The sequence below is a fragment of the Scardinius erythrophthalmus genome (assembly GCF_964197995.2).
Source record: "Scardinius erythrophthalmus genome assembly, chromosome: 1".
In the NCBI taxonomy this organism is placed as follows: domain Eukaryota; kingdom Metazoa; phylum Chordata; class Actinopteri; order Cypriniformes; family Leuciscidae; genus Scardinius; species Scardinius erythrophthalmus.
The window spans coordinates 40,571,330-40,599,070 of record NC_138221.1 but is presented as its reverse complement, the minus strand read 5'-3'; the positions used below and the strand labels follow the sequence as shown (position 1 = coordinate 40,599,070).

At 39.9% G+C, this 27,741-nt stretch overlaps 1 protein-coding gene across 6 annotated transcripts in view; it reads right to left on the bottom strand.

The window, feature by feature from the left end:
* Positions 1–27,741, bottom strand: part of gpatch8 (G patch domain containing 8) — a 60,137-nt gene that overhangs the window by 11,425 nt on the left and 20,971 nt on the right. Inside the window, exons 2-7 of one of the 6 annotated variants that reach the window (XM_081369238.1) lie at positions 24,463–24,540; positions 16,724–16,742; positions 13,461–13,505; positions 13,253–13,325; positions 3,757–3,824; positions 3,589–3,675 (exon numbers count right to left, since the gene is read on the bottom strand). In XM_081369238.1, the coding sequence (XP_081225364.1) occupies positions 3,589–3,675; positions 3,757–3,824; positions 13,253–13,325; positions 13,461–13,481 (249 nt within the window). In that variant the 5' untranslated portion in view covers positions 13,482–13,505; positions 16,724–16,742; positions 24,463–24,540. Of the gene's footprint in view, positions 1–3,588; positions 3,676–3,756; positions 3,825–6,467; positions 6,510–13,252; positions 13,326–13,460; positions 13,506–16,723; positions 16,743–20,687; positions 21,102–24,462; positions 24,541–27,741 lie in introns of those variants that run through there. The other 5 variants (XM_081369239.1, XM_081369237.1, XM_081369240.1 and 2 more) reach the window with 5 other exon arrangements.

Below are 27,741 nucleotides of genomic sequence, written 5' to 3'. Positions count from 1 at the left end.
AAAGGAGTTTAATAAGTCTATAAACGCAGCCCCTAACGTATCATTTTGATTATTTACGTGTATGTTAAAATCTCCAACAATTAATATTTTATCGACATTGACCAATAGATCTGAGAGAAAATTTGCAAATTCTTTTAGGAAATCAGCGTAAGGCCCTGGTGGTCTATATACGGTAGCCAAGGCTAAAGATAATAGGGATGTTTTTCTATCATCTAAGAGCGTAACATTTAGTACAAGTACTTCAAATGAAATAAACTTATAACCCGTTTTCTGAGTAACATTGAGAATATCTCTATAGATAGTTGCAATACCGCCGCCACGACCAATCAGACGGGGCTCGTGCTTATAGGAGTATCCTGATGGAGTAGACTCATTTAGACCGAAATAATCATTTGGTTTAAGCCAGGTTTCAGTAAGGCAAAGTACATCTATGCTATTATCTGTGACTATTTCATTTACAATAACTGCCTTAGGTGTGAGTGATCTAATGTTTAAAAGACCTAGCTTTAGAAATTGTTTTTGTTTACTAATAGCAACATTTTCTGTTTTAATAACAATTAGATTTTTCCTAGATCCTGCAGTAGATTTATTATTTGATCGCACTAAACGAGGAATGGACACAGTTTCTATGCAATGTTCTACACTAGTATTTATATCAGTTAATTTGGTGCAGCAGAGACTATGATTTGGACTTTTGGTTACTAGTCAAAAGGTATTTAACGTTTTGGAGATGTTATCTGACAGAAGATCCGATCCGAATCTGTTTGGGTGTAAGCCATCAGCACGGTATAGCCTAGGACGCTCCCAAAACAGATTCCAATTATTTACAAAGAGCAGTTTCTGCTCATTGCACCATGACGTTAACCATTCATTTAGCGCGAATAATCTACTAAACTTGTCATGTCCTAGACGGTACGTGGGAAGCGGTCCTGACACAATGATCGTTATATCAGGCGATGTGCTGCGTACCGTATCGATCAGATTCCTGAAGTCTTTCTTCAGAACTTCCGTCTGGCGCAGCCTGATGTCGTTCACTCCCGCGTGCAATACCAAAGTTCCGACGCGCTCGTTATCGTTCAGAATCTCGGGAACGCGAGCAGCGATTTCAGAAACACGAGCACCAGGAAAGCAGTGACTGTGCACCTTATTTTTACCTGATGTAGCATGGACGTGCCGAACAATGGAATCACCGATGATCACAGCATCGCGTTCTGTTTCGCGAAGAGCGGAGAAGCGGTTTTGTGTGGATAACTCGAAAACCGGGAGGGTCGGAGAGGGTCTTGGTCTAGACCTGACTCGCGTCTTCCGCTGCGGAAATATCCAGGCTTCGTGGTGGCGTGTTGGAGCCGGAGTGAACGAGACCATGGCTGATCGCGACCTTGGCGCTCGGAACCGATGCCGAGTAACGCACGGAGTAGACGAGGTCGGAGTCAGCCGGTTAGTAACATTAATCTCTGATTTGTGAGCATCAGCGCGTGATGTTTCAAGAGCTAAACGCCGGTCTCTCAGCTCGGCCTGTCTCACTAAAAGGTCGTGGATCTGTTTCTCAACAGCTTCCAGCTCAGACTGTACCGCGTGCAGCTCAAATGTGTCCTCACCTGCACCAAAAGGTAGACTACTTGCATCTGATATATTCGCCATTTTAACAGATGGACAGTAAGTTAGCAACGACACTACCAGTGATGCTATCAATTAATACTAATTTCTGACAAGCGTCTTAGATATAATCCGTCTTTTAAGTGGTACGGGTGTAGAGTAGACGCACGATAGGTGAAAAATGTTTGTAAGTGAGTGTTGAGAAGACGCGTTCAGCCGTGATCCCCGGGAGTAACCTATAAGAGTATCCAGCGTAGAATCACTAACAGGCTTGAGACACGTCTGCTCAACAGTCCGCGTTGTAACTATGAGGTTTGAGCAGTAGTGCTTCTCAGTGAGGAAAAGTAGAAAATGTTTGTTGTAAGTAAGTTTAAAGAGTAAAATCAAGAATTATAAATCAAATCGATAGAGCTCCAAAGACAACAACGCGTTCAGACGCGACGCATGCGCATTCGACAACAGGAAGTATCAACTACTCTACACTACACCTAAAGGATTATTAGGAACACCATACTAATACTGTGTTTGACCCCCTTTCGCCTTCAGAACTGCCTTAATTCTACGTGCATTGATTCAACAAGGTGCTGAAAGCATTCTTTAGAAATGTTGGCCCATATTGATAGGATAGCATCTTGCAGTTGATGGAGATTTGTGGGATACACATCCAGGGCACGAAGCTCCCGTTCCACCACATCCCAAAGATGCTCTATTGGGTTGAGATCTGGTGACTGTGGGGGCTATTTTAGTACAGTGAACTCATTGTCATGTTCAAGAAACCAATTTGAAATGATTCGAGCTTTGTGACATGGTGCATTACCCTGCTGGAAGTAGCCATCAGAGGATGGGTACACAGTGGTCATAAAGGGATGGACATGGTCAGAAACAATGCTCAGGTAGGCCGTGGCATTTAAACGATGCCCAATTGGCACTAAGGGGCCTAAAGTGTGCCAAGAAAACATCCCCCGCACCATTACACCACCACCACCAGCCTGCACAGTGGTAACAAGGCATGATGGATCCATGTTCTCATTCTGTTTATGCCAAATTCTGACTCTACCATCTGAATGTCTCAACAGAAATTGAGACTCATCAGACCAGGCAACTTTTTTCCAGTCTTCAACTGTCCAATTTTGGTGAGCTCGTGCAAATTGTAGCCTCTTTTTCCTATTTGTAGTGGAGATGAGTGGCACCCGGTGGGGTCTTCTGCTGTTGTAGCCCATCCGCCTCAAGGTTGTGCATGTTGTGGCTTCACAAATGCTTTGCTGCATACCTCGGTTGTTACGAGTGGTTATTTCAGTCAAAGTTGCTTCTATCAGCTTGAATCAGTCGGCCCATTCTCCTCTGACCTCTAGCATCAACAAAGCATTTTCGCCCACAGGACTGCCACATACTGGATGTTTTTCCCTTTTCACACCATTCTTTGTAAACCCTAGAAATGGTTGTGCGTGAAAATCCCAGTAACTGAGCAGATTGTGAAATACTTAGACCGGCCCGTCTGGCACCAACAACCATGCCACGCTCAAAATTGCTTAAATCACCTTTCTTTCCCATTCTGACATTCAGTTTGGAGTTCAGGAGATTGTCTTGACCAGGACCACACCCCTAAATGCATTGAAGCAACTGCCATGTGATTGGTTGATTAGATAATTGCATTAATGAGAAATTGAACAGGTGTTCCTAATAATCCTTTAGGTGAGTGTATACAGAACACTTAGAGTGCAGAGAGGAACATGCTTTCGCTCCACTCCAGGCTTTGATCACATCCCCCTCAGCAGGGTGAATACACCTCATCTTTCCTTAATTTAATAACTATTCAACCTGAAATTAAGACATTAATTACACTATTTGAGAAATGTAAGCATATTTAAGGCCTTAAAATTATGAAAAGTGAATTTAAGACAAGGAAAGGCGGGAACCCTGCAATTGACGAAAATCCGTCGTAGACTCGCTGCAATTAATGTAAACTTTAATCCCTGTATCATAGAATTTCACCTTGTATTTTTGACGGAGTTCCTCTGTGTCTTCTTTTTCCACTTCCAACACCCGGCGCTTCTCTGTGGCATCTTCTGCATAGTCCAGCTGTGGGCACACATAGTTTAGAAGTGAATACATTAAAATTAACATTCAGAAATAAAAGAAAGCAAAAACAACAATCATCACCTCCATTTCCATTCGCCCCATTCCCATGACGTCATATTTGAGGACGATGGGCACTGGATCAGTTCGTCCTATGAGGTTGGGGGGGGAGAGGCAAAAAGAGAGAGACATAGGACAGAGGTTAGACTTTTGTTCCGATATAAGAGAAAACTCGGGGCGGGACAGCCTGCTTAGAGCACAGGGTGCTGGGTTAGAGAGACTGCCTTCAAGTGCAAGAGACCAGAAAGCTACAGTGAACCAAACTCTAGCCATTCTCACAGCTTCATGTGCAGCTCTCCTCTAAAAGGCCTTTCCAGGTGCTGCAATATGACTTGCAAAATGAACTAAGGCTAGTTTTAAACGTTTACTATTTGAGTTTGCTGCCAATTTATTTTGAAATGAACGGCATACGCTGAAAAAAGTACAAGAAGCTTCCACTGAAAGAAGCAAGGGACAGAAAACAAGGAGGGGAAGGTTGGACTGAAGATTTCACTGAATTTGCCGCAGTGTCCCTACAGTGGCCTGCTTAAGGAGGTCTTATTTCTTTCTTTCTCACTTTTTTTCCTGTTATCGCCCTCCCACTCTTTTTAGTCAAGTCTCAATGCTGTATGGATTGTGTTCTGTCCTACTCATGTTCTTAACTCAGATGACAGAGGCATTTGGGTTGCCGGAAGGAGTGCTTAAGAGAAGGAGGAGATATCAGCATTCACTGCATATTTTCACAGTACTGCGGCAACACTGACTACCTGATCCGAAGTGTGTCTCATAATATTCTCCTCTTTACACCAATTTATGGTGTAAATTGGTGTAAAGACCAATTTACAGCTCTCCGAGCTGCTCATCAACTTTCCTACCTGGCTACAGGCCACACCTGAATGCAAATGAGGTTTATGTCCCATATGATGAAATAGTACTGATCTTTTACTGATCATACGTTTTATATACACAAGCTGTGAAAAGACCTAGATCAGAGGAAAAGTAACATCAGAAAAAATGAACACAAATCAGAATGAAACAAAAAAGACAATCAAAACTACATTGAAGATTGACACATAATTGCTTAATCCACTCATAACCAGCCAAACGAAGCAGAGAGAGAGAGAGTGAGAGAAAGAAAGAGACACAGGGAGTGAAAGACGGAGAACAGAGAGAATAAGGACACAAGCACTGAGCTACAGCAGCAAAGTGACGTCAAAGGCCAGAGGTTGCCATGGTGACAGTGCAGGGTTGGGGAAAGGATGTACTTACCTGGGAGAGTGTGGGGATGGGGTGGCAAACATACAGACACAGAGACAGGAAAGGGTGGGGGGTTTCAAATAAAGGAGAAAAGGCACAAAAACAGAAATCATACTAATTTGCGGCTGCACAGGCTAGCACCATGGTCACAGTCAATCAGACTCCAATCAATCGTTTGGATTTCAGTTTTTTTCTGTCAGTCTTCCTCTTTTTTGTCATTTTTTTGCGGGGAGTTCAAGTTTTAAAAGCAGGATCAGATCATACCCTTGGGCTGATGTAATAATGACAAGGCAAGAAAAATTTGTGAATAACAACAAGGGCCAGTTGCAAGAACTGCTAAGACTAGTCTTACAAGTTAGTAATTTTTTTTTTTACTATTCACAACTTTAAAAAAAAAAGTTACTTAAAAACGTAGATTGTTCTAATTTGATACCAAAAAATAAGACTGATTACCCCGAACTAACTAGTTGGTCATACTAGTTCTTAAGACACAGTCTTGACATAATGGCTATGTTTATGCAACTGGCACCAGGAGTAACTTAACGTAACTAAGGGCTAGGAATTTGACCAAAAAAAAAAAAAAAAAAAATTGTAATTTTTTAAAATTATTTATCCATTACCCATGTAAATTACATTTGTGTGATGCCTAAATACCTTTTTAAGCATTGAAATACAGATTTGAAACTGACTGGAGCTTCAGCCCAGTGGTATAATTGTTCCAGTAAGAAAGTGATAAAGGAGCATGTGCGGAACGATAAGGTCCTGAAGGGATTCCAGCCCCCACCAGAGCCTCCAGAAGAAGTGCACTGAGGGATTCATACTACCACCAGGGTGCACAAGAGTGTTTATTATCAAAATAGAGAAACTGTATATAATAAATTAAACAGAAGCAGGCCGTTAAAAGACACTATAACCAGATACCTAATATGGTTTTAGTGTATTTTAACATTCTACCATATCTAATTGGAAACATGGAATGTTTTTGTAATGATTAGCATTGATTGTCTCTGAGTATGTTAGAGTATGTCTGAGAATTATCTTTAAAAGGTAGGGGGGAATCCCAAAACCAGGTCCCCAAATCAACGATCATTTCCCCTCCCAAACAATCAGTCTTTGGGAACAACGTGAGGTCAAGACTAGCATTATGCATTCCAGTGAAAGAACATAACGAGACTGGACAAAAAGGTGCAATGCAACAAAAAAGGGGAAGTGAAACTAAATATCCCCCAAAAAACTGAAAACAAACAGAATGAGAGTGTTCTAGAAGAGTGCATATTGAACACTAAGAGACGGGCAGCAGAATGAAGACTAATACAAAGAGAGGTAGAGAGACAGTTTAAGCCTATTAAACACTGGTGCTCTGATGATGAGAGTCATATCAAAACAAGAAATGGGGGGAAGTAAAATCCAACAAAAAACAAACAAAAAAACAAAACAAAAATGAAAGAATAAATCAAAAGAAAATAACCAATTCAATCAGGGGTAAAAATAACATTTACCACTAAGTTTACCATCAGCACAACATGGCCAGGATCATAATGCTGCAAAAAAGAAACACCAATTGGTTAAGCAGGAAGATTGAGGCACAAAGAGAGCGTTCAGGGGTAAGGGGTAAGGGGTTAGGGGTGGGTTTGGGGGCAGGGGCTTTGGTGTACCCCCTACCAATGGGCCTGGGTGATTACAGGGATACCCTCTCACCATCCCTGACTCTCCTCCTCTTTTACTGCTAATTTCTGGTACTATTGTTTCAGGCTTTTGGATTCCTCGATGACAAAGCAAGGAGGAGTTTCCCCTCTCTTTGATGATTGTCTTTGAACATAAATGTATCAAACCATCACTCAATCCAAAAAGGAGCACTCTCCTCCCCATTTCCCCCTTTCTCCAATCCCCATGCGGGTCCAAGTCTCCACATGAATGTGTTTGAGACAGAGAGGCTGTTGTATACATACTTCATCACGCAGCTGTATGAGCTATGAGAAGCATATGCTGTGAGTGAGCTTTTAGCAGCGCATCGTTCTTATCGGCCAGCAGGACTCTGGCCTCTTTAGAAGACTAGATCTATTTCAGTCATTTTCATCTCGCCATTGATCTAGAATCAATTCCAATACGTTTTGTGGTCTTTTGCGTTGCTTAAAACTCAGCTTCACAAGACTGGGTCTCTACAGCCAGCATGCTCTGCAGGAGAGGGGGACGGAGATGGGTCAGGTCAGGTGAGGCTTTCACAAGTATAAGAGGAGAAGTGGGATGCAGGTGGGATGGTGTGAAGACTTCTCCCTGCAAGCTAAAACACCTGAGCCCCCACCCTTTGTTTTGGTGACACATACACACACACTCTCAACACACACAATTTCCACTCCCACATGTACCACATGTGTACATTCACTTCACAAAAGTGGACGCAGGCAGATAGACCGATTGAAGGCGGAAGGAGGGGGGAGAATGGGCAGGAGATTGAGGCTCATTCTGGCAAGCCATTCAGGGGAATCATGGGAAAGAGGCAGAATCATGTTCACAGCCAATCAGAGGGCCCCATCTCATCTTCTCAGCCAATCAAAACACCCCCATCGCAGCCAAACATACATTAAACTAATATATACAAGTACTATTCTAACATGGGTGAATTCTGAACAATCAAGAGAAAAAAAAAAAAGGGCAATTTCTTCAAAATATTTACTGATTCCATTTTGGTATGAGTTTCAAATCGTAGCGCTGGTATTTTGAGCAGAGAGCGTTTAGTGATTGTAAGCGTATAGAGAAGAACTAAGAAAGGCCGTTAGGCTACACTGTAAAAGGGGGAGAGTTATTTTGTATTATTTACAAGAAAAAAACATCCACACGCACACTCACACTTACTCAAACATACACACAAACATACAGTGGGGGAGGTCCTACAAACCTTACCTAAAAACAAGAGTAAAAAAAAGAAAGAAGAGTAAAAAAACAGAGTCAATACAATGGAAACTCAAAGCATTTGGGGAGACATTTCAGTAAATTCACACTCAGTTCCAAGGCTCTTTCCAAAAGATAGAGAGAAAAGGAAAAGGATAAGGTTCAAACATCATGGCATGAGCACCATAATGGGTGAACAGGCGTGTGTTTGCTTTTTTGATTGTGTGTGGGTTTGTATGGTATGTATGCAGCTGAGTCCTTTGCACTAAGAGTGAGTGTTCCAAATTCCCAACATGACCACTTGACTGGGTCAAAACATATATGGTGCCTTTTTTATGAGACACATTGAGTCATTTTCTTTGCAGATTCCACCAAAGCAATTTGGCATGTAATTTGGTGTACATGCTTTCCACAAGCTCTCACTCTACCCCTCCTCTCATTTCTCTCCTGCAAGATGGAACTAATCTACTTCCTCAAGCTCGATGGAAATTCTCTTTTACTGCAAACAAACTTCAGACACTCAATCTGCTGTGTGTATTAAACACAAACAGTGTGATGAAAGGAAGATGACAACCAAGAAAGGACAAAACTCTGATCTTTTGAGTGTCTTGCCAAGCTACAAAACAGATGGGTGGTGCCGGGGAACACTGGAAACATTCCTAATCTGTCACACACTTGACTTGGCTGGGATGACAACCTCTGGCTTCGGCTACTTCCTCTGGGTTCTCCGCACTGCGAGTTCTAAGAAAGCAGCAAATGGAGTGTGAATTGTTATGGTAAAGGCGAAAAAGAGAGATGCTGTTCTGGTTTCTGTTGTCACCGCTTAGGGAAACGCTGTCTCTTTGTGAAGTAGTGCTGGCAATATAAAAATTAAGAAATATGGTGAACATCACAATGATTTTGTTGGCCCATTAAGCTTCATAAAGGGCAAAAAAACCTCTTTCTACTGCAACTTGTGATTATAAGAGCAAAACGAAGGAGATATTTAAAATGGTCTCTGATTTAAACCTCAGCATCAAAAATAGCTGTGCTAAAAATGTTAGTTCTTCTGATCACACCATTTTAAGCCATTTTAGAGCAGATATAAATATATATTTTCAACATTATTCTAACAGCATGTACACTTTCATTCAAAAGTTTGGCGTCTTTAAAAAAAAAAAGTTTTTAAAAGAAGTCTGAAATGCTTAAAGCTGCTTATTTGATCAAGAATACAGTAAAAACAGTAATATTGTTAAGTATTATTACAATTTATTTTGTCTTTACGATCACTTCCAATCAACTTAATGCATCTTTACAACATAAAAGTATTAATTTATTTCAAAAAATGATCCTGCTATTTTGTTATTTTTCCTACTATGGTTGAAATGGGATGTTCATGTCCATGGGAAGCGGTCACTGGGAGCAATGAAAACCGATATTATGCCTTTCCCATTTATGCACACTGAGAACTGATTAAGATCTTGGGCTTTTACACAACGCTGACTTCAGCACTTGAGTAGCAGAGCTTAACAGCTGCAGGCCAGTGGTCCAGAGTGTGCTGTGCGTGTGTGCAAATGTTCACAATAAAAGCAGTCTCTAGGGAGAGACTCAAATACTTGCCTGATGGGCTAAATGACCTTGCAAAAGTTAGATGCCACAAACCTTCACTGTTTGCTTTCGATCTAAACCTTTCTGCTAAAATGATTTGTAAAGGTAATTTTAACAAGGCTGCGTGTCAGACAGGTGTCAGCTGAGTTTGCCTCCTTTCACCTTGTTGAGAACATCTCGTACTGATTTACATGTGGGTAGATCAATTTGCATGTTTGTGTGCAAACATACAAAACCTCTCATTGCACAGAAGTTGCAATGAGGAATAAAGAGAAAAAACAAAAGAAAGTAAAAAAAAAAATCACTTCTTTTGAAATCAGAAAGCTCTGATTTTGATTTCTCTTGAGCTCAGAAATCTGAACATTCTTTCAGGCTATGATTCACTACATTTTGTTCTGCTCTTACTACTGATGCACTAAGAGGATGACACATACTTGCATTCCTCATTGTGTGCTTTATTTCCTGCAGGCTTTGCAGCGTGACTGCTGCACACATGCATCCTGCTGGGATGATAAGAGCCTCTTAGTGGGCCTCTGAGTGAGTTCACGTAGTATAAACAGCACAGCGCTTCTGGGTTGTACGTCAGAATGTAGGCTCACTATTGGCCGACGCTGGTCATGTGTGTGATGCGTGTGATGGTGTAGCGTAAAGGACGAAAGTCTTACGGGGTTGGAACAACATGAGGGTGAGTAATTACTGACAGAATTTAAATTTTTGGGTGAACTAACCCTTTAATAAGAAAAGTCAACATGAAATCTAACACGTTGTACATCTCAGCTCTGCTCTTAGCGCAACAAGAGACAAAGTGATCTTCTGCAGGGAAGAATGGCTCATATGCATGTTATTCAACCAAACAACCACTGAACACAGACAACAATACTGCATCAATACAGCATATCGCCAGGCCATAAGTCAAGTGCAGGGGAGAAAGTAGAGGGGGAACTGGGCGAGGACAGAGGGATGGAGAAAGAAATGAAAGAGTTGTTCTTCCTTAGCAAATGCACTAAAAAAGCACAGTGAATGCTTTTATCTGGTGTGATCCAGAGGATCTCATGACCGTTTCGGTTTCTCTTTGATACTGGGTATGCATGAGTGATAGGGTGTGTCTGTCTGTTCATATCAGGGATGTGCTTAAGTAATTGAGCCGTCAAGTACTCCTCCTACACCGAATACTTTGCTAGTACAAACACTATTTAGACTGTGCAAATTGATTTCCCCTTTCCAACTTAATTTTAAGTATTATTTTAATTATATCAATATCTTATTGCTTTAATAAATGCATATTCCTCATTAAGTTTTGTGAAAAAGCATTGAGGTTTTGATGCCAAAACCATACCATTTTTAAATTGTTTTGGGTGATGTAGGCCTAATGTTTGTGAATAAAACAAAATATAAGCTTCACTTGAAAACTTATTTTAAAATGGTTTTTAAATTTAAACCCGACTGTTGGTCACACAAAAAATGGTCACACCTAGCCGGTTTGCGGTCTAAAAATGCCAGTAGGTGGCAGCAAGTGACTGTCTCAATGAGTGAGTCATTGAGTAGTTTATTCAGCAGATTCGTTCAAATGGCTGAATCATTGAGAAACTAAGGAAATTACTGTCTTTATGAATGGATCATTGATTCATTCAAAAATGCTTATTTCTTGGCGACAGACAATGGTTGTTGAGACCGTTGGTCGTTTGCATGTTTGGAACTATTTTCATTGGTGAAAGAGCAAAAACAGACAATATTGTGCCTAAAATTGTCACTTTCTCGTGTCCACTGGTAAGAAATAAACCTGCCCTGCCAAAATTGTCACTGGCCCCACCACAAAAAAGTAACAAATAAATAAAATAAATAAAACAGGCCTAGTTATAGACCTCGTTGTTTTTGACCCATAACCTCAATAAATAAGGTTGTGACACCAAAATCTACAAGCCCTAACTTAAATAAATTTCATAAAGCCTATTGTTACAAAAAACAAGTAAACTGTGAGTAATAAAATAATACAACAAATCAAATTACGAGCAGTAGTACAACTACAATAGAACAAACATAAATAAAATAAAACCATGTTTTTCAGGAACAGTCATTTTCAGGAAATGAATAATTAAATGTAAAACAGCACTGCATAGTCTTCATTATAAATTAAATATAGATTAATCCTTATTAAAGTTACAAAAGTTATTCATTCAAGAGCAGTGAGGGATTTTAATTCTGTGTCCTTTGTTGTTTGATTAACATTAAAACTAAGACAGCAGCAGGTTTATTAGGCTGCTGTCCCTTTAAGAGCAGCACAAATCCAATATACTGTTACACATTGCGTTTTATTTCTCAACTGTTTTTGTTTACTTAAGATATAACAGACTGTTTCTAGATTACTCGCAGAGATCAGCATTTTTTGATGTAATTTTGTGTGAATATGTCCCTTCAAGCGCAAGATGATGTGAAAGAGAGCTCAATTCAGCATTCACACGCTATCTGAGAAGTGGCTTTCTGGGCATGCATGCACACAAAACTTTTCACACTATTTAATTAAGTTCTCTTGAGTCCTCTTACGCTTTAATATTAAAATTGGCAAGGCTTAAAAACACATGCAATTGGTAAACTTTCGTGATGCAGCACTTGCTCAATCGGGCAAGTGACAGTTGCGTTAACAGTCCTGAGCGAAGTTTACGCTAACTGTCCAGAGTACTTTACGCTGGCCCCCTGCCATCGGATAGTCCTTATTGGCCCTGCCCTCTGTTGAAATAAAAGAGGTAACTTCATCTATACACAAATTTAATGTGGATTAATATCGATTCTGGAATAAAAAAAAAATAAATAAAAAAAAATCGATTTTGAAATTGTAAAATATAAATAAATAAATCTATTTTTTTCCCAGCCCTATTAATGACACAGACAACAAGTTTATTAGGCTGCTGTCACTTTAAGAGTTGACACATGACGCAGATCTGACACGCATCCTATTTTCTCACAACTCTTTACGTTCATTTAACACTTCTTTAACTCATTTAAGACTGCACATATGAGGACACTTGAAAAAAATGGGAATTTTGACAATTTTGTGTTTATGTCCATTCAAGTGCAAAAGATAATTCAGCGCTGTCTGAAGCGGTATTCTGTGTGTGCGTTTTGGGTGTTTGTTCACAGAGAGCTGGTTCACAGACTTCACAGGTTTTTTTTGCGTATTATCGCACTTGAATGAATGATAGTGTGATCATATACTGTAGCCCAGCCAAAGGATAACAGAAAAAACAGATGCCGCATTAATTGCGTTACATATTTTTAATGCTGTTAAACAAAAAAAAAAAAAAAGTTTCTGTTTTTTTTTTTTTGCAAAGTGAGTGAATGACATAACCCAGATAGTTAAACCAATTACAATATACCATCCTATAAAATCATAAAAACATCTACATTTTTTACAGTATTAACTACAAAATCACTCAAGTACCCATCTCTTGTCCATATCTACTCAAGACTATAATTCTCCATAGAAAAGCTAGTGCACTCAATGCTTATCTGATGTCACCTCATGCCAGTCTACCAACTCCTTCCTGTCTATCCATCTCATTCTGTCTTCCCCCATTCACTGTATCAACACTACGGTCCAAACAAATTAATTCCTCACAGACATCCATTAATGTCAGTACAAATGAGAAATACAAATGGGTGTGCTGGAACAGAATAGAGAGAGATCAGAAAAGTAAGAAAGAAAACATTTTTACAACTGATCAAACCATAGGGAATTGATGCTGTTGGGTGGAAATCAAGAGACAGAAAGAGTGGGAGAGATTGAGCTTTAAAGTAAAAAGTGCTTGCTTACCCTGCATGGTTTTGCCCAGGCCTTGACCCAACTTCCAGCCATGTTTCTGAAGGAGCCGGTGCCCAATGTTATCCTGATGTGAGGAAGAAAGGAAAGAAAGACCACAATATTCCAATAATAAGAAGCGCTTTCCTCACACACGCACACACTCACACTGAGTCACAAGTACACATGATAGGCAGACAACTGTCAAAACATCCTCACTCACTGTCATCAACATTAGCAACATCTGCTACACCTTTAAACTCCTTGTCTGATGGGGAGCGGAAGGGAGAGAGGGAGATAGATAGGAAGAACAAGAGGAGGAAAAGTCATTGGGCTCTGTGATAAGGCATATATCTGAAGCCCTTACAGTATAGTGTTTGTTGTGGAGGAGTAATTGAACCCAACTTCATTCTAAAACCTATAGTGTAAAATCTAAACTACAGCTTAACAGGGGCATTCCTCAAATGAACAACTAGTGGAGGTAACAGCTAAAAGGGATGTAAGTTTACACTACCAACCTCTGAGTTTACTAACTCACTTTCAGTGGAGGGAGGAACCTACGGTTATATATGTATCATTACACACAAATACATACATAAACCGTCTCAGGGAGAAAGATTAATGCACAAACTAAGGGGGAAGGAACGGCACAGACAGAGTTTGCATACACATACAAACCAAACACTTTCACAAGCTTTTTGTGAGTTCATCATCATGACAACAGAGCCACCACAAAAAAAACACAGTATGTAGCTGTAAACGAGAGTGAAAGGAGGAGATCGAGGAGTGAGACAGTCAGAGAGGTAGATTGATAGATTTATGGAGAGACAAAAAAGAAAAGTAGAGAGGGAGGCCTCGGTTACCATTGAGAGGCTCGATCTGCATGTGTGTGAGTGTGTTTGCATTTTATAGACTGATCTGATGCTTCATACAAAAAAAAAAGAACAAAAAAAAAGAAAAAGAAAAACAGAGGATACTCTAAAATACATGAAATGCAAGAACATATATATATATTTTTTTTTTTTTTAAAAATCAAGCTTAAAGTCACAACAAAAATATAAACAGCTTTAATCAGATCCAAGCATAAAGAAAAAGTAATAATGGATAATATATAAAAAACGTAAACAATGAAATAATTTCTTTTTATCTACAAACACACACACACCACAAATAAAGGCCAATATGAACAACAATAAATAAATAACGAGGTGAAAACCAAAACCATTAACCAGCATGCAGCTTTTTGTTAAACCACTTTAACAAAAAGAGACGGCGGTGTTAGTCGTGTCTATATAGTAGTAAGCATATTCAGGGAGGGAGAGGGCAGCAGAGAACTTATGAAGTTGTTACAGATGAGGGCGAGCATATTACAGTGGTGATGCATAAGGTCATCTAAACAGATGTCAAAACCTAGAGAGAGTGAGCATAAGATGGAGCAGCCATGAGTGGTGTGTGAGAGGCAAGGAGTGGAGCAAGTACAAGGTTAGAGCATTATGGGTAGGGAGGGAGTGGTTACCCCCACAAGACACACCCACTTTCCATTACTTTCCACTCTGCCAATTGTTTGCCACGCCCACGCAATAGTTTGGCCAATTTGGATACTGAATGCTAAACCTAAATATCCATTTTATAAATATAAAGCCGTCAGTCTTACAGTCTGTTATTAGAGATCCGTGAGGCTTGTTTTTAATAGTGCTTCAAAATAGCTACTCCATTTCTTTTCCTTGCTTTGGTGTTAAGACTGCTACTGGGATTTGATCATATTTTTCCATTTATTTAATGGGGTTATTGCAACAGGCCTCCTGAGATGTCCCTAACTCTTTTAAGAGTCGAGTTAAGATTGAAATGGAGAAAACTTGTGGCAAATTTGTGGCAAAAAAGAACATTTACTCAAGGTCATTTCACTTTATGAAATTAAACAAGGTAGAATAAACTAGCTGTTACATACATTTTTTTATTATTATTTATTTTACAGATTTTCACACTTTCTCCTTTCTCAATAGGTCTCTAAAGATTTTTAGAAAGTCTCTTATAGTTACCAAGGCTGCATTTATTTGATCAAAATTACAGTAAAAAAATAATATTGTGAAATATAATTACAATTTATTCTTCCTGTGATGGCGAAGCTGAATTTTTAGCAGCCATTACTCCAGTCTTGATTTTCAAAAATAAATAAATTTCACAATATGATATATTATACAATATGAAAATTTCACAATATGATATACTGTATAATAAAATTTCTTATTAGGGCTAGGCAGTATGACGATACCACTTTGATGACAGACTTTGGCTAAGGCATTTCAGAATGACCAAAACTACATTTCAGAAGCTGCGCAAAAAGATTGGTCCGCTAGTTAGTCAAGTTATGCTATCCCACTGCGTCCCATTACTTTTATTCAGTAAATGTAATAATTACAAATCAGTTCTGCTTATTGGTTATAACCATACAAAAACAATCAATATCATATCGGCCTTACAAAATGAATATTGGTCGTGCTATCCTTTTATACATCTTTTTATAATCTTACATACAAAATAACAGTGTTAAATCTTCAGCTCTTTTATATCTCAGCAGAGTGTACAGTACATACCTCTCAGCTTCATACCTGCAATGTGTGTGTGTGTGGCGACAGAATATGGAAACGTTTTCTCCAGATGGTCTTGCATGGGGAGCTGCACTAATACTTATCTTGTACAAAATCCCCTTTGAGCCTCTGGACATCCAAACAGTTATGTGCATGTTCTTACGTTCAAATTACAGGGATGAAAAAAGGAACAAGACCATGGGATAACGATCATTTCCTTTTCTGTATTTACAGTCAGCAGAGGAGGCCACAGAACGCACATTAAAACCAGCATAAGGCCAATTACAGCTCGCATATGTACCTCTAAGAAATGATGGCAGAACAGAATTCATCATAAGACAGATGAGCTCATTGCGGACAGATGTGAAGAAAGACCACAGGATCAAAAGAGTGAAGGTCCCAGGATCTTTCATTTATCAGCAGTGCAGAAGCGCCTGCAGTAAGCCCAACCCAAAAGGCCTGCAATGCAGTGGCTCTGCAGCATCCTCTGCTAACAACACACAGCATTTCATCATTCTGAAGACTGGAGGAGAATCTAAACAGGGTGCGCATTGAGCTGACCTCACATTACCTCTTCCTGCTGAGTGGAGCACTTTACATAGCAAATGTGAACTCCTCTTTCCCAAACAGGAGACCATTAGATCAAGAGAACAGAACTTGGGGAAGAAAGCTATCTTTGCCTAGTTTAATTCTTCATATGAGCCAATCAGAATCAGTCGAATGTGGCCCAGGGCCAATCACCGGGCCCGTGGATGGCGTGTCAGGCAGACGTGGGAGGCGGGTGGGTTTTGTGGGGACAAACGGATGAATGCACTAAAATAAAACAGACAGATGAAGAGCAACAACGCCGAAGAATCCAACAGCAGTGCAAGTGGAGTGAAAACATGTCCATACGAACCTGGCTTTTAAACCCTGGGCTGTCAAAAGAACAGTCAAACGTCACACAAACTGAAGAAACTGGCCAATCTCTACAGCTTTCTACTGGTCACACTGTCTCTTTGATCCACTACATTACCACAGTGAATTCACACATCTACACATCCACTAACTGGCAGTTAATTCATATAAATGATTAAAAAACAACAACAAAATGTTATATTGTCCAAACATATACACTCCCACAAGGAAAGAGTGATAAAGAGTGATGTTATCAACATAGTAATAGCAGGGAGTGAGAAAGGGAGAGGAAGGTGGGATTAAATTAAAACCAAACAGAGACGTGCAGGGCAGCGAGTGGTTTAACAGTGCGTTTAGGGCTTTGATAGCTTCATTAAGACTGATTTAAAAATTGAGAATGAGCTACACTAAATTTGATGTTTTATACTGTGCAATACTGAAGCGTGGAAAATTCACAGTACCGTCATTACAAAAACATGTCAAACATGTGTAAATAAAACAAAGAAACGCAACTCTTTCTTTTTTTCCAAATCTTTCTGCCCATGAAAAATGTAAATACGAAAATAGAAAGGACTATTATGTTGATACATTGAGAATAAAAACAAACATCTTAAAGTGACTAGGAATTGATGGTCTCAGAGACCAATGGAAATGTAAAAATACAAAGAACTATAAGGACTGTGACACACCAAGCAGACGGTCAGCCATCAGTGCGAGTCTGTCGGGCTAGTTTTCACAGTATGTTCTACATGTCGGGGGGAGTTCACCCAATTCAGCATGTTGAATTGGCAGTCGGCAAAAAATATCGCTTTGAATAGCTGTTCAGTTTAGTGAACGAGTCAGTGCATGAGAATAAAAGCCAAAGTAATGAAAGAGAGCAAAGAAGTCAAGACAGCAGAGACAGAAGGCTGTTCTAATTTGACATCATCTTACCTGGGCATTCCAATACGCAAATATTTTGATAACAATATGAGCTGCCTGGAATGAAGAAAGTGAGCAGATTGATATTCAAAATGGTAAGCAAGCCCTGCTTTATTTAGGGTTTGTATATCTGTAATGAGTCCTAATTTCAGTTTCCCTTTTTAAATGACGAATATAGACAACTGATACCTGCTGATTTCATACATGCAGGTGCAGAACACATTTGCTAATTGGCAGTCGCCTGTAGTCCTTTTGCTGCCGCTAGTTCTTTGACGTCGGCGTGGTGTGTCACAGCCTTAAGAGCCAGTAATTGGTGGCCAGTGATGAAACCATTTATGAGGTGACAGTGTTCCTGCTGACCTTCATGCTCTAAAGCATCTGACATTTTGGTGGCCAGCTACAAACAGAGATAACCAAAAACAGCCAGAGAGATCAGAGCAGGAAAGTTTTATCAAGGTGGGTGGGGTAATGGGCTAGTTGTTTTTTTTTTTGTTTTTTTTTTGGGGGGGGGGGGGGGTATGTTTGGTATGTATGTTTGTTTGCTAGGGGACTTTGACAGCTGGTGTCAATTCATTATGGAAGAGACGGAGAGAAATCTAACACATTGTCTTCCTTACTGCCAGGGAATGTAAACTACTCGGATCCAAATGGGAGGACAGCAGGGAGGCTTTTTAATGTCACAGTGGCACAGTTTTCTTATGCGGAGTGGCCACAACTGCATTTAGCCACACTTATTGTCTGAATGTCACTGCATTAGAGAGCAAAACATCAAACCAAGAGTCATCTGAAAACAATGATGCTAGAGGCATTTTATAATGCCTTTTAATGAACAACTCATCTGCAGTATATCTCTGTATAAATTAAATCCCAACTAACCGTTGTTCCTTAATTCATTCCCACTTGTCTTGATATTTTGCCCTTAAATGCAGACATTAAATATGGCTAAAGTGTCCAAACACTTTTTGGTGCCACTGAGTTCCTGGAAAGTCGTGGTCTTCGGTATTTAATCTCTGAACTTTACAATAATAAAGAAGAAAAGGATAAGACCGTGATGATGGAAAAGACACCTCAGCTATAGACCCCTTTTGCGCCGACGTCACAGTTACGTCACGGCGCTAGCTGGAGGCAAAACAAACGGAAAACTGGAGGCGGCCAATACAAACCAGCACAGATTCGGCGACATAATAAAGAGCTTAAATTATTCTTTTTATTTTTAAATGTCATCTTGTTGTGTTCTTGGGTGCAAGAATCAATGAAAAATGAGTATGCTGTATCTGGAATTTTTATTTCTAGAAAATATTCATATCATTAAAATTGCACCGTAGTGTCACTCTTTACATTGTCGTCTTGGCGCTGGCTAGGCAGAACTGCGGATTGAACCACACAAGTCTTTACATGACCATTCGGCACATAGTTATATTATAGGCATCTAAATATATTTATATGTCCTCAGTTTCTCTTTAGCCTCAGTTTCTCTATCGGGTAGGTGTAGAAGTCAGGCCACTCAACCGGAGGGAGCGTTAACGTTAATCCTGTCAGTTCGTCCATTGACTGAGCGTGTACGGTCATCTGGTTCCGTCCGTTAAAATTAACTTTTGCAAATAACAATCGGCGTCCTGGACAGTGAGTGACCTTGCACATTAAGACAAAATCGGATTTTCTCCAGTCATTGTTAAAAAACAAGCTAACAAAACTGGCAAACTAGCGTTAGTGAAGCGGCCAGAGGGATCTTTCTGCCTCCAGCTAAGCTCCGCCCACACAAATACGTCACCGTGTTTACCAACTGTAAAAGGGTCTATAGGATCATGTCTAAAGGTCAGGGTTCTTTTGAAATGGCAAACCTTGACCTTTCTATCACAACATTTCCCGGTTTAACTCTTGCACAGAAGATCAAGAGCTTCATTAAGAGAATGTGTGTGCATGTGGTTGCAAAGCTAAACTGTGTGGACTGAATGTTTTTAAGAATGCCTGTACCAATATTTAAGGCCTTTTAGGTTGGAAATTGTTGTACCAGTGAGATATAGCAGTCACTCATAGGCTATGTTTACACAGTCAGCATTTGGGATTTAAAATCATATTCAAAGCCAAGCCATTTTTTTCACAGTGACTGGCAATTAAACAGGGACTTGCAGAACACTGGAAAGTCTTATGTAAAATAAATGTGTCCAATCAAGGTGCACATTTCTCCCACCAATCTTGATTAACATATAGCAACTTTGGATGCTTTTTTAATATTTATATTTAAGTGTAGAGCACAACGCTTGCGTCTCACACAGATCACAAAACTGATGGGAGCAGTGCCGGTGGAACACAGCAATTGGATCTAAAACCTTGGGATATAGCTTGTTTAACCATCTCTGCGAGTTACCAGAACCCCAAAAGAAAATACACTCAAGACACCGACTGATAGACAACTAGATTTCCAGAGTGGTTTTGTTCTCACAGCACAGGTTTACCAAGTCCACTCTAGATGCGGCTGTCCTGAACATTTAAGGGAGTGATGCTGGTCATAAATGCTTTTGTGACTCTCGTTAATCAAACTGTGTGAAAATAACCATATTTAGCAGTGCAAAACAGGACGGACAATAGTATTTCCTTATATATCAATGTAGTCATAATGCATTCTGAGTTTCCTACAGTATTTAAAGTAAGTTACACACCATGAGTAGCGATAACAATCATGTTATGTGTGTGATTTACGTGATGTTTGTCATTTGACTTGGTCACTGCCCAGTGCACATCTCCTTGGGTTGGGGGGGCGAGAAAAGGAAGATGAGAATTAGGGTACATAGTAAGATGAAGGGGAGTGTGTGTGAAAGAGAAACTAATGCTACAGACTTAACATGCAAACAGACAAACAAAGGTGTTAAGAGAGCAAGGAAAAGGGAAGAAGTAGATAAAAGCATATGGGAAAATAAGAGAAGATCCCGATTACCACAAACCTCTAGCTGCCTACAGATCACACACAATGATTGGCAGAGGAGAGGCATGGGAAACAAGAGCGTGACAAACACAGTGCTCAAACACAAGACGCACACACATACATGCAGCGATGGCTGTCACCGTCCATCCGGACCAGCTGCTAGGAGTTCTGCGATATAAATACACCACTGGTGTTTGGTGGAAAATAGCCCTGACACACAAGATCTACAAAAGGAAAACGGGGGGCAAATAAACCAAAGCTCAGATATTGCTGTGTGTTCATGTGATTGAGGAAATATTATGCACTGGATACTATGTTCTGAGTGTAAAAAATGAATTGACAGTGATAGCCATTGCTTCCTGCGGTGTGTAACGTCACTGCTTTTCACGAACACTGTGTGTGGCAGTTCTGCTCTCCACACCCCTCCATAGACAATAGTGCAGGAGCAGGAATCATTTGGTTCAGGCAGGCAGCCAGGCCACCTCTCCTGCTCTCTCTCGTGTCCTTCTGACCAGCAGATCTGCCCCGTTCATAACTAGACACATGAAAACATACTTCTACAGCTTGTTAAAAATGATTGGACATGAATACATGATTCAAAGTCATACTTACAATAATAAAAGCTATTACCATGGTAGAGAATCTTTTTTAATTTACTTTTAACACGTTCACCATGTCCAGTATCACACTCAACAATAAGGATTTATTTTTCCAGCCAGTCTGCTTGTCCCACTGCACTTATGTTGTTAGTCTTTACAATTACCCCATGACAAAAACAAATATAGTTTTTATTTAAATAAATTTCTTGCAATCAAGAAATATTTAAAACATTTCATGTTTAAAATTGCTCTCACACTGGCCCCATGTGTGTGGCCTATCCTTATTGTTGAGCCCTGACATTATGTCAACACATGGAAAAGTGGTCCTTTCAATACAAACTGGTGTTTTTTATTAAACCAACGACACAAGAGAGAGAGAGAGAGAGAGGGAGAGGGAGAGAGAGAGAGAGAGAGAGAGAGAGAGGGGGAGAGAGGGAGAGAGGGAGAGGGGGGGGGGGGAGAGAGAGAGAGAGAGAGAGAGAGAGAGAGAGAGAGAGAGAGAGAGAGAGAGAGAGAGAGAGAGAGAGAGAGAGAGAGAGATTATAATATAATAGAGAGATTATAATATAATAGAAAGACATACCTGAGAATCTGATTTTAGTGAATTTACCCTAAAATAAAGTTGCCTTAGTGTAACTGGAGCAGAGAGGACAACATGGAGAGGAGGAGAGGCATCCGGCATGCAAGCCTCTGCAATACAGAGCGAACCAGACAGAGAGACAGAGACGAGAGCTGCCTGCGATATTATCTACATGCCTAGTCAGCGAAAAATGCAGTCCCAGTTGCACAAGCACCATGCCAGCACATAATGACAGAGGGTACTGTACACCGAATCACTGTGTTGGACAGAAAGAAGGACAGAATGATGAGAGAGACAGAGAGATAGTGAGAGAGACAGACAGAAAGAGCAAGAGTGAGAGACAGAGAGAGTGAGAAAGCGTTACAAGGAGCCCCTAAAGAGACAGGAGGAGAGCAGAGCGTGCAGATACAAACCGGGTCAGAGCTGCTTAGCTAATTGGGGCCAATTCGCTGCAGGAGAGAAATGTCGAACACCCCAAGTTGTGTACAATACTGAAAATATCTGAAATGAACTGTCCTACACAAACACTAACACAAAAAACAAAAACACACAAGATACTGGGCACTAGTGTGCTCATACACAGTTACACACACACACACCACTTTCTCTCAATCAAAAGGCACACATTCCCTCTAGCTTTCCTATGTGAGGTGGACGACACACTGAGTGGTTCATTTCTAAATCAGGTCAGTTTAGCTTGAATCAAACGGAGCAGACACACAGGCCAGTTGTGTAATTCAAATGGTAGCGTGTCTGCGGATCAAAGGTCTGCCTCCAAGTCTGTCAAATCTGACTGACTCAGAGTGAATGTATTGATCGAACGCTTTATTTGAACCACTAAATGTCTGTGCATGGATGTATTATTCTAGCTCTGAGAGCTGACGCACATACGCATCTTCTAAAGAGGCTTTTTTCTGTATGCTTAGAGGACTCCATTTGCAAGATAGAGTGAACTAAACAGCCTGTTGTGGTTCAACGTCAAACCTATAAAACCTATGCAGCATGTGTTTGCAGCTTGTGTTGGTGTGTCAGTCAAAACACTAATTACTGATTAAAGGAACAAAGCATAAGCAGATTTGTCTCAACTACAGTTTATAATCATTTAGTGGGGTTCTCTTTCAAATCGTAATCAAATTTTGACTGATATTATTGACATTATAACACCATGTCTACACCGGATGCGAGCGGCTCAATGCGACAAAAAAAAACAATAGAAACCATTACAATCAGTGATGCTGTCTACACTGGATGCGGTGCGAAACAACAACTCCCCGACAGTAAAATGATGCCTCGTTCTATTTCAGAAGTACTCCAAGCACTGACGCTACTTCTGACACTAAGGAGAAATGGATTTGGAATGGTTGCTTTGTCACTTCAAAAAAGTGATGTTCTTCCTCAGTATTTTTGTATTGTTTTTCAGTGCAAATGTCTAAAGATTCTAAAATCAAGATACATTTACATGACATGCAAAATTACATCAGAAATTAAGTCTTGTTTTCTGAGAAACTGATCTAAATGAAGTGAGTTTATGATTAAAAACCAGAAGAAATATCTGCCAATGGGCTCATAGAATCAATTTAATTTTAAGGGAAGTTCATATAACTCATTGCCATATTTATTATTGTTTTAAACATAGTCTCACATCATTTTGTTCAATTTGTTCAAGACTTAATTTTTACATTTGCAAACCAAGTGAATGCATCTATTTGTATTGGAAAATACAATTCAATTTGGTGCTCAAGCAACATTTCTAATCATTATCAATGTTGAAAACAGTTTAAATGACTTTATCACTTTTGATCAATTAAATGTGTCTCTGAATAGAAAGTATTCACTTTGGTTTTTATGGATTGTTTGATTAATATTTGTTTTTTGATCTCTGTTCAACTTGTTGCATATGTAACCAGCCTCACAGTTTTAATTAACTAACTTAACTTTTAAAGAAAGAGGGCTAACTGTATTGTGGCATATACTGGATATACTGTGGCTATCATGAGGGCCCTTGGCATCCTCCTACACTGAAGCTGAATCAACGGAGCTCATCAAGGACAACACCCAGAGGAGCATGCAAATGTTCAAGCGGACAAACACTCCAGGTCTGCACTTTGAAATGACTTTGGATAGGGCAGTTACTCAAAAAAATTGAGCAATCATGGGTAAAAATCAAAATGTATGTCTCGAACAAAGAGTCTGGCCAATGTTGAATTATATATTGTGACTGTGCATGTCTGTTTCTACCTTAACCTTTTCTACAGTGTGCCATCCACTTCACATTTTAAACACGTCAAAATAAACTTATTTCATTCAGGAATCCCATCTAACATCCACACAAGCACACACCCATCCTCTCTCACATCTGTGATCCAAAAAAACAAACAAACAAACAAAAAAAAAACAGCAAGTTGATCACAGTGATTGGTACAATCCAACAGATCTGCTTCACCTGTGTCTTTATTATACAGTTACACAGGTGATGACACCAGATGTGTTCACTGAAGGCCGGGGTGAGGAACAGGGAAGGGGGTCTACGATGGCCTCCAGAAATGGAGTGCTGACTTATTTACCAAAAAGGATATGATTTGACTATCTCTAAAATAAGGGTAGGGGCTGACCATAGAGGTGGTGTGGCTATCCCTGACTGGACCAATCATTCACACTCTCACACACAGGAAGCAGCTGTTCTAGTCAACAGTACCAAGTGAGGTGTGCAGCCTTACCGGTTCTATGGGCTTGTCCAAAGAGGCCTGTTCCAACTCCAACTGACCTTCCTCATACTGGTCAAAGTGATTTCCACCCTGAGAGGAGAGAGGGAAAGGAGAGAGACAAGGAAGATGATAGATTAAAGCAGAGCAAACAAAGCAGTGCACTAAAATTAAGGATGTTTCCCCTCTAAAAATGAAATTGCATACAAAACAGATACTGCAATGTTTCATTATTAAAGGAAACAGTACTGAAACATTCAGTTTTAATGAACCGATTCTTGGCTTCATGTTTAATGCCAAAATCCTGACAAACCGGATCATTCATCTGCCTCGATTCCAGCAGCAGGAATTTAATCAGATGAGAAAAACGAGGTCACCTTGAAAGGGAGGAGGGGGTGATTTCCAATCCACCTGCTCATCTTTTTCTCTATGAAATATAGGTCAGTCAATCTAGCAGTTTTTTCCTCTTTATTCTATTGTTTTTTTTTTATCTTTTGCCACTTGCTACTGATTAGAGGAAATTTGCAGGCAGAGGAATGAGAATGGGCTGGAATCAATTCCGTGTCTGTAATATGATTGTCACAACTTAAAGCCAAACCATTGGCTTTACATTTGGTCTATTACAACAAACCAGGGACCAGTCTTAAAGTAAGTTTGTGTAAGACAACAACAGAAGTAGTAACAGATCAAGAAAACAAACAAAAAAAGTGGGACGGGGACTTGGAATTAAATGTGACCTTGAGGTTGATTGTAAGAAAGGAGCAGGGTTTAACCCTTGTGCGTCAATTAAAAAAAAGTTACACATAAGTTCATACAGGACAAAAATGTCTGTGTCAAAAATCTGTCAAAAAATGCAGACTTAAGTTTGGTCTCATTTTAAAGAAGACCCATGGCAGATTATTGATATTTTTAAAAATGAGCTTTCAGTAAGATTTTGTTTGGGCGCTGTGTTCAAGATTTTTGTCCTTAAGGTCCTGAGTGGAACTATTTTGTGTACCCAGTGCAAAATAGATTTATTAAAGGAAATGGGGGTGAAATAGTAAAATTCCAATAAAAATACACACCTGTGCCAAAATGTATGCAGTTGGCATTAACACAGGCAAAATTAACAAAAAAAAAACAAAACTGAGAAAGACAAATGTCCATAAGGTCACACAAGGGTTAAAGGTGCTCTAAGCGATGTCACACGTTTTTTAGGCCAAAACATTTTTTGTCACACACAGCAAACATCTCCTCACTATCCGCTAGCTGCCTGTCCCATGAACACACTGTAAAAAAACGCGGTCTCTGTAGACTGTCCAGGCTCCACAAACGGCAACAAAAACAAACTGGGCTCACCCGCACCACGAAACACAACAAACAGTGTTCCAGCCAATCACTGGCAAGAAGTATTTGAGGGTGGGGTTTGGGGGGGTTAGTGTACGTACACATGAAGGGGGTGTGGAGGAGAGAGAAGCATGAAGAGGGAAGTTTGAATTATGGCCGACACACGACCAAAGAGACGACGTTCCGATGAACAAATTGCAAAGAAGAGGGACAAGGATAAGGAACGCGCGAATTACCGAATTTACATCGGAAAAACCTTCGAAAGGTGGCGAGAACTCCGCCGGCAGAAGGGCTTCCAATCCGACATTCAGTTGCTCTGTTTTTGCAGAACAGGTAGCCTAAATCCATTTTTCTTTCTAAATTGACGTTCATGTTCGCCAAACCAACACAAGGATGTAATTAGCTAGATCTATGCAGTCAGCGTTAACTTTGGTGAATACAACATGTATGTTTCTAGCAGCGATCAATCTCTATTGTAAATGATCAAGCAAATTCACAGTAGGGCGACAATTTGTGTGAATGATTGTTTTCATCCACTGTTTGTTATGAATTTGAATGTTCATTTATAGGCTATTGACAACTTTGACTAAATTTGTTTACGCCGCCGCCGTTGTTTATGCTCACTGGGAAACGCGAAGCTAACGTTATCATGCTATTATTGCGTCCTTGTATGGGAGCTATAGTTATAATCTCAGGTGGCAAAACGATTTTAAGATAATGTTTCTCTTTTTCTGCATTCTGTTCTGCAATGTATAAAAGCATTTATCTAACTTGGCGACATTACTCATTGAATGAAGTATCAGTAAAACTTAACTTTGTTTGTAGTGACTACTTTGACTTTCCTTTATGCCAGAAGGGAGGGGAGGAGGGAGGAGACGGGATGAGGAGGAGGGAGGGTCGTTTTGTTTGACAACAATTCGAATGTCAACAAGAAGTTACGTTTCCCGACATCGCTTATAGCACCTTTAAGAAGACTAACTGATCCAGGCATGTCACCAGAAAGACGTTTGTCGTCTTGTTCACTAGAAGATTGAGCTGTTCTGATTAAAAACCAAGCGGCAACATTCTGATCTGAAAAATGAAGCCTACCCGGAAGTGCGAAAAACTGCAATACATCGAAAATCCGCTAGGGGCAGGTCCCAAAAGGGAGCAAATGTCCATAGCCCCCATGTTAAAATGTCCGTTTTCACAGCATAAATTCATGTTTTTACAAGTTGGTCCCATGGACTTTTATTGTATTTTTCGATAGGTTCCGAGTGCCTGACCACTGTGAGGGGGGTGAATTTTTTTCTAACTCGTTAGTTTAGATCGTATTTAGTTATAAAATATATGACAATAAGGGCGTGGTTAACTTTGATTGACAGCTTGATTGACAGCTGACAAGGCAGCGCCACGGAGAATGACAACATAAGAAGCGCCATTTTTTAATACAGTTGACATAATACTACTGTTTCTGTATCATGAAATGTAGTTTTAAGAGTTTTTCAGGCGAGAATGTAGTTGTTTAAAGCTCAAATCTGTGGTTTATTTAAAGATTTATGAAAATTTTATCCAGTTGATCCAGCGATGACCGGGTGCTCGGCGCGATGTACCCCGCCTGGAAGAGTCTTACATCGGCTTGACGTTCTGAGGTTTGCCGCCAATGCCGCGGACTCTGGCGTCTCTGTAGTGGTTAAACATGAGATATAATTCTTCTTGTGTATATCTAATGAGCGATTTTTGGTCTCGTGAATCTATATTTTTTTCCCTGGGCAATCGTTTTGGCTGAGGGGAAGTTTCATAACTTTATAAGCTATTTAACTTTACCGATGTATGGTTAGACTCGCGCTGACTTTGTATGTTTGACTGAATTGTTTGCTTTATTTGTATAGCTTCTTATACCTTTTACTTATACTTTTATAATGGCTAACATTGATAAAACTGAAATTAAACAAAAAGAGACTGGGTTGAGTTTTTGTCATTTTAAAT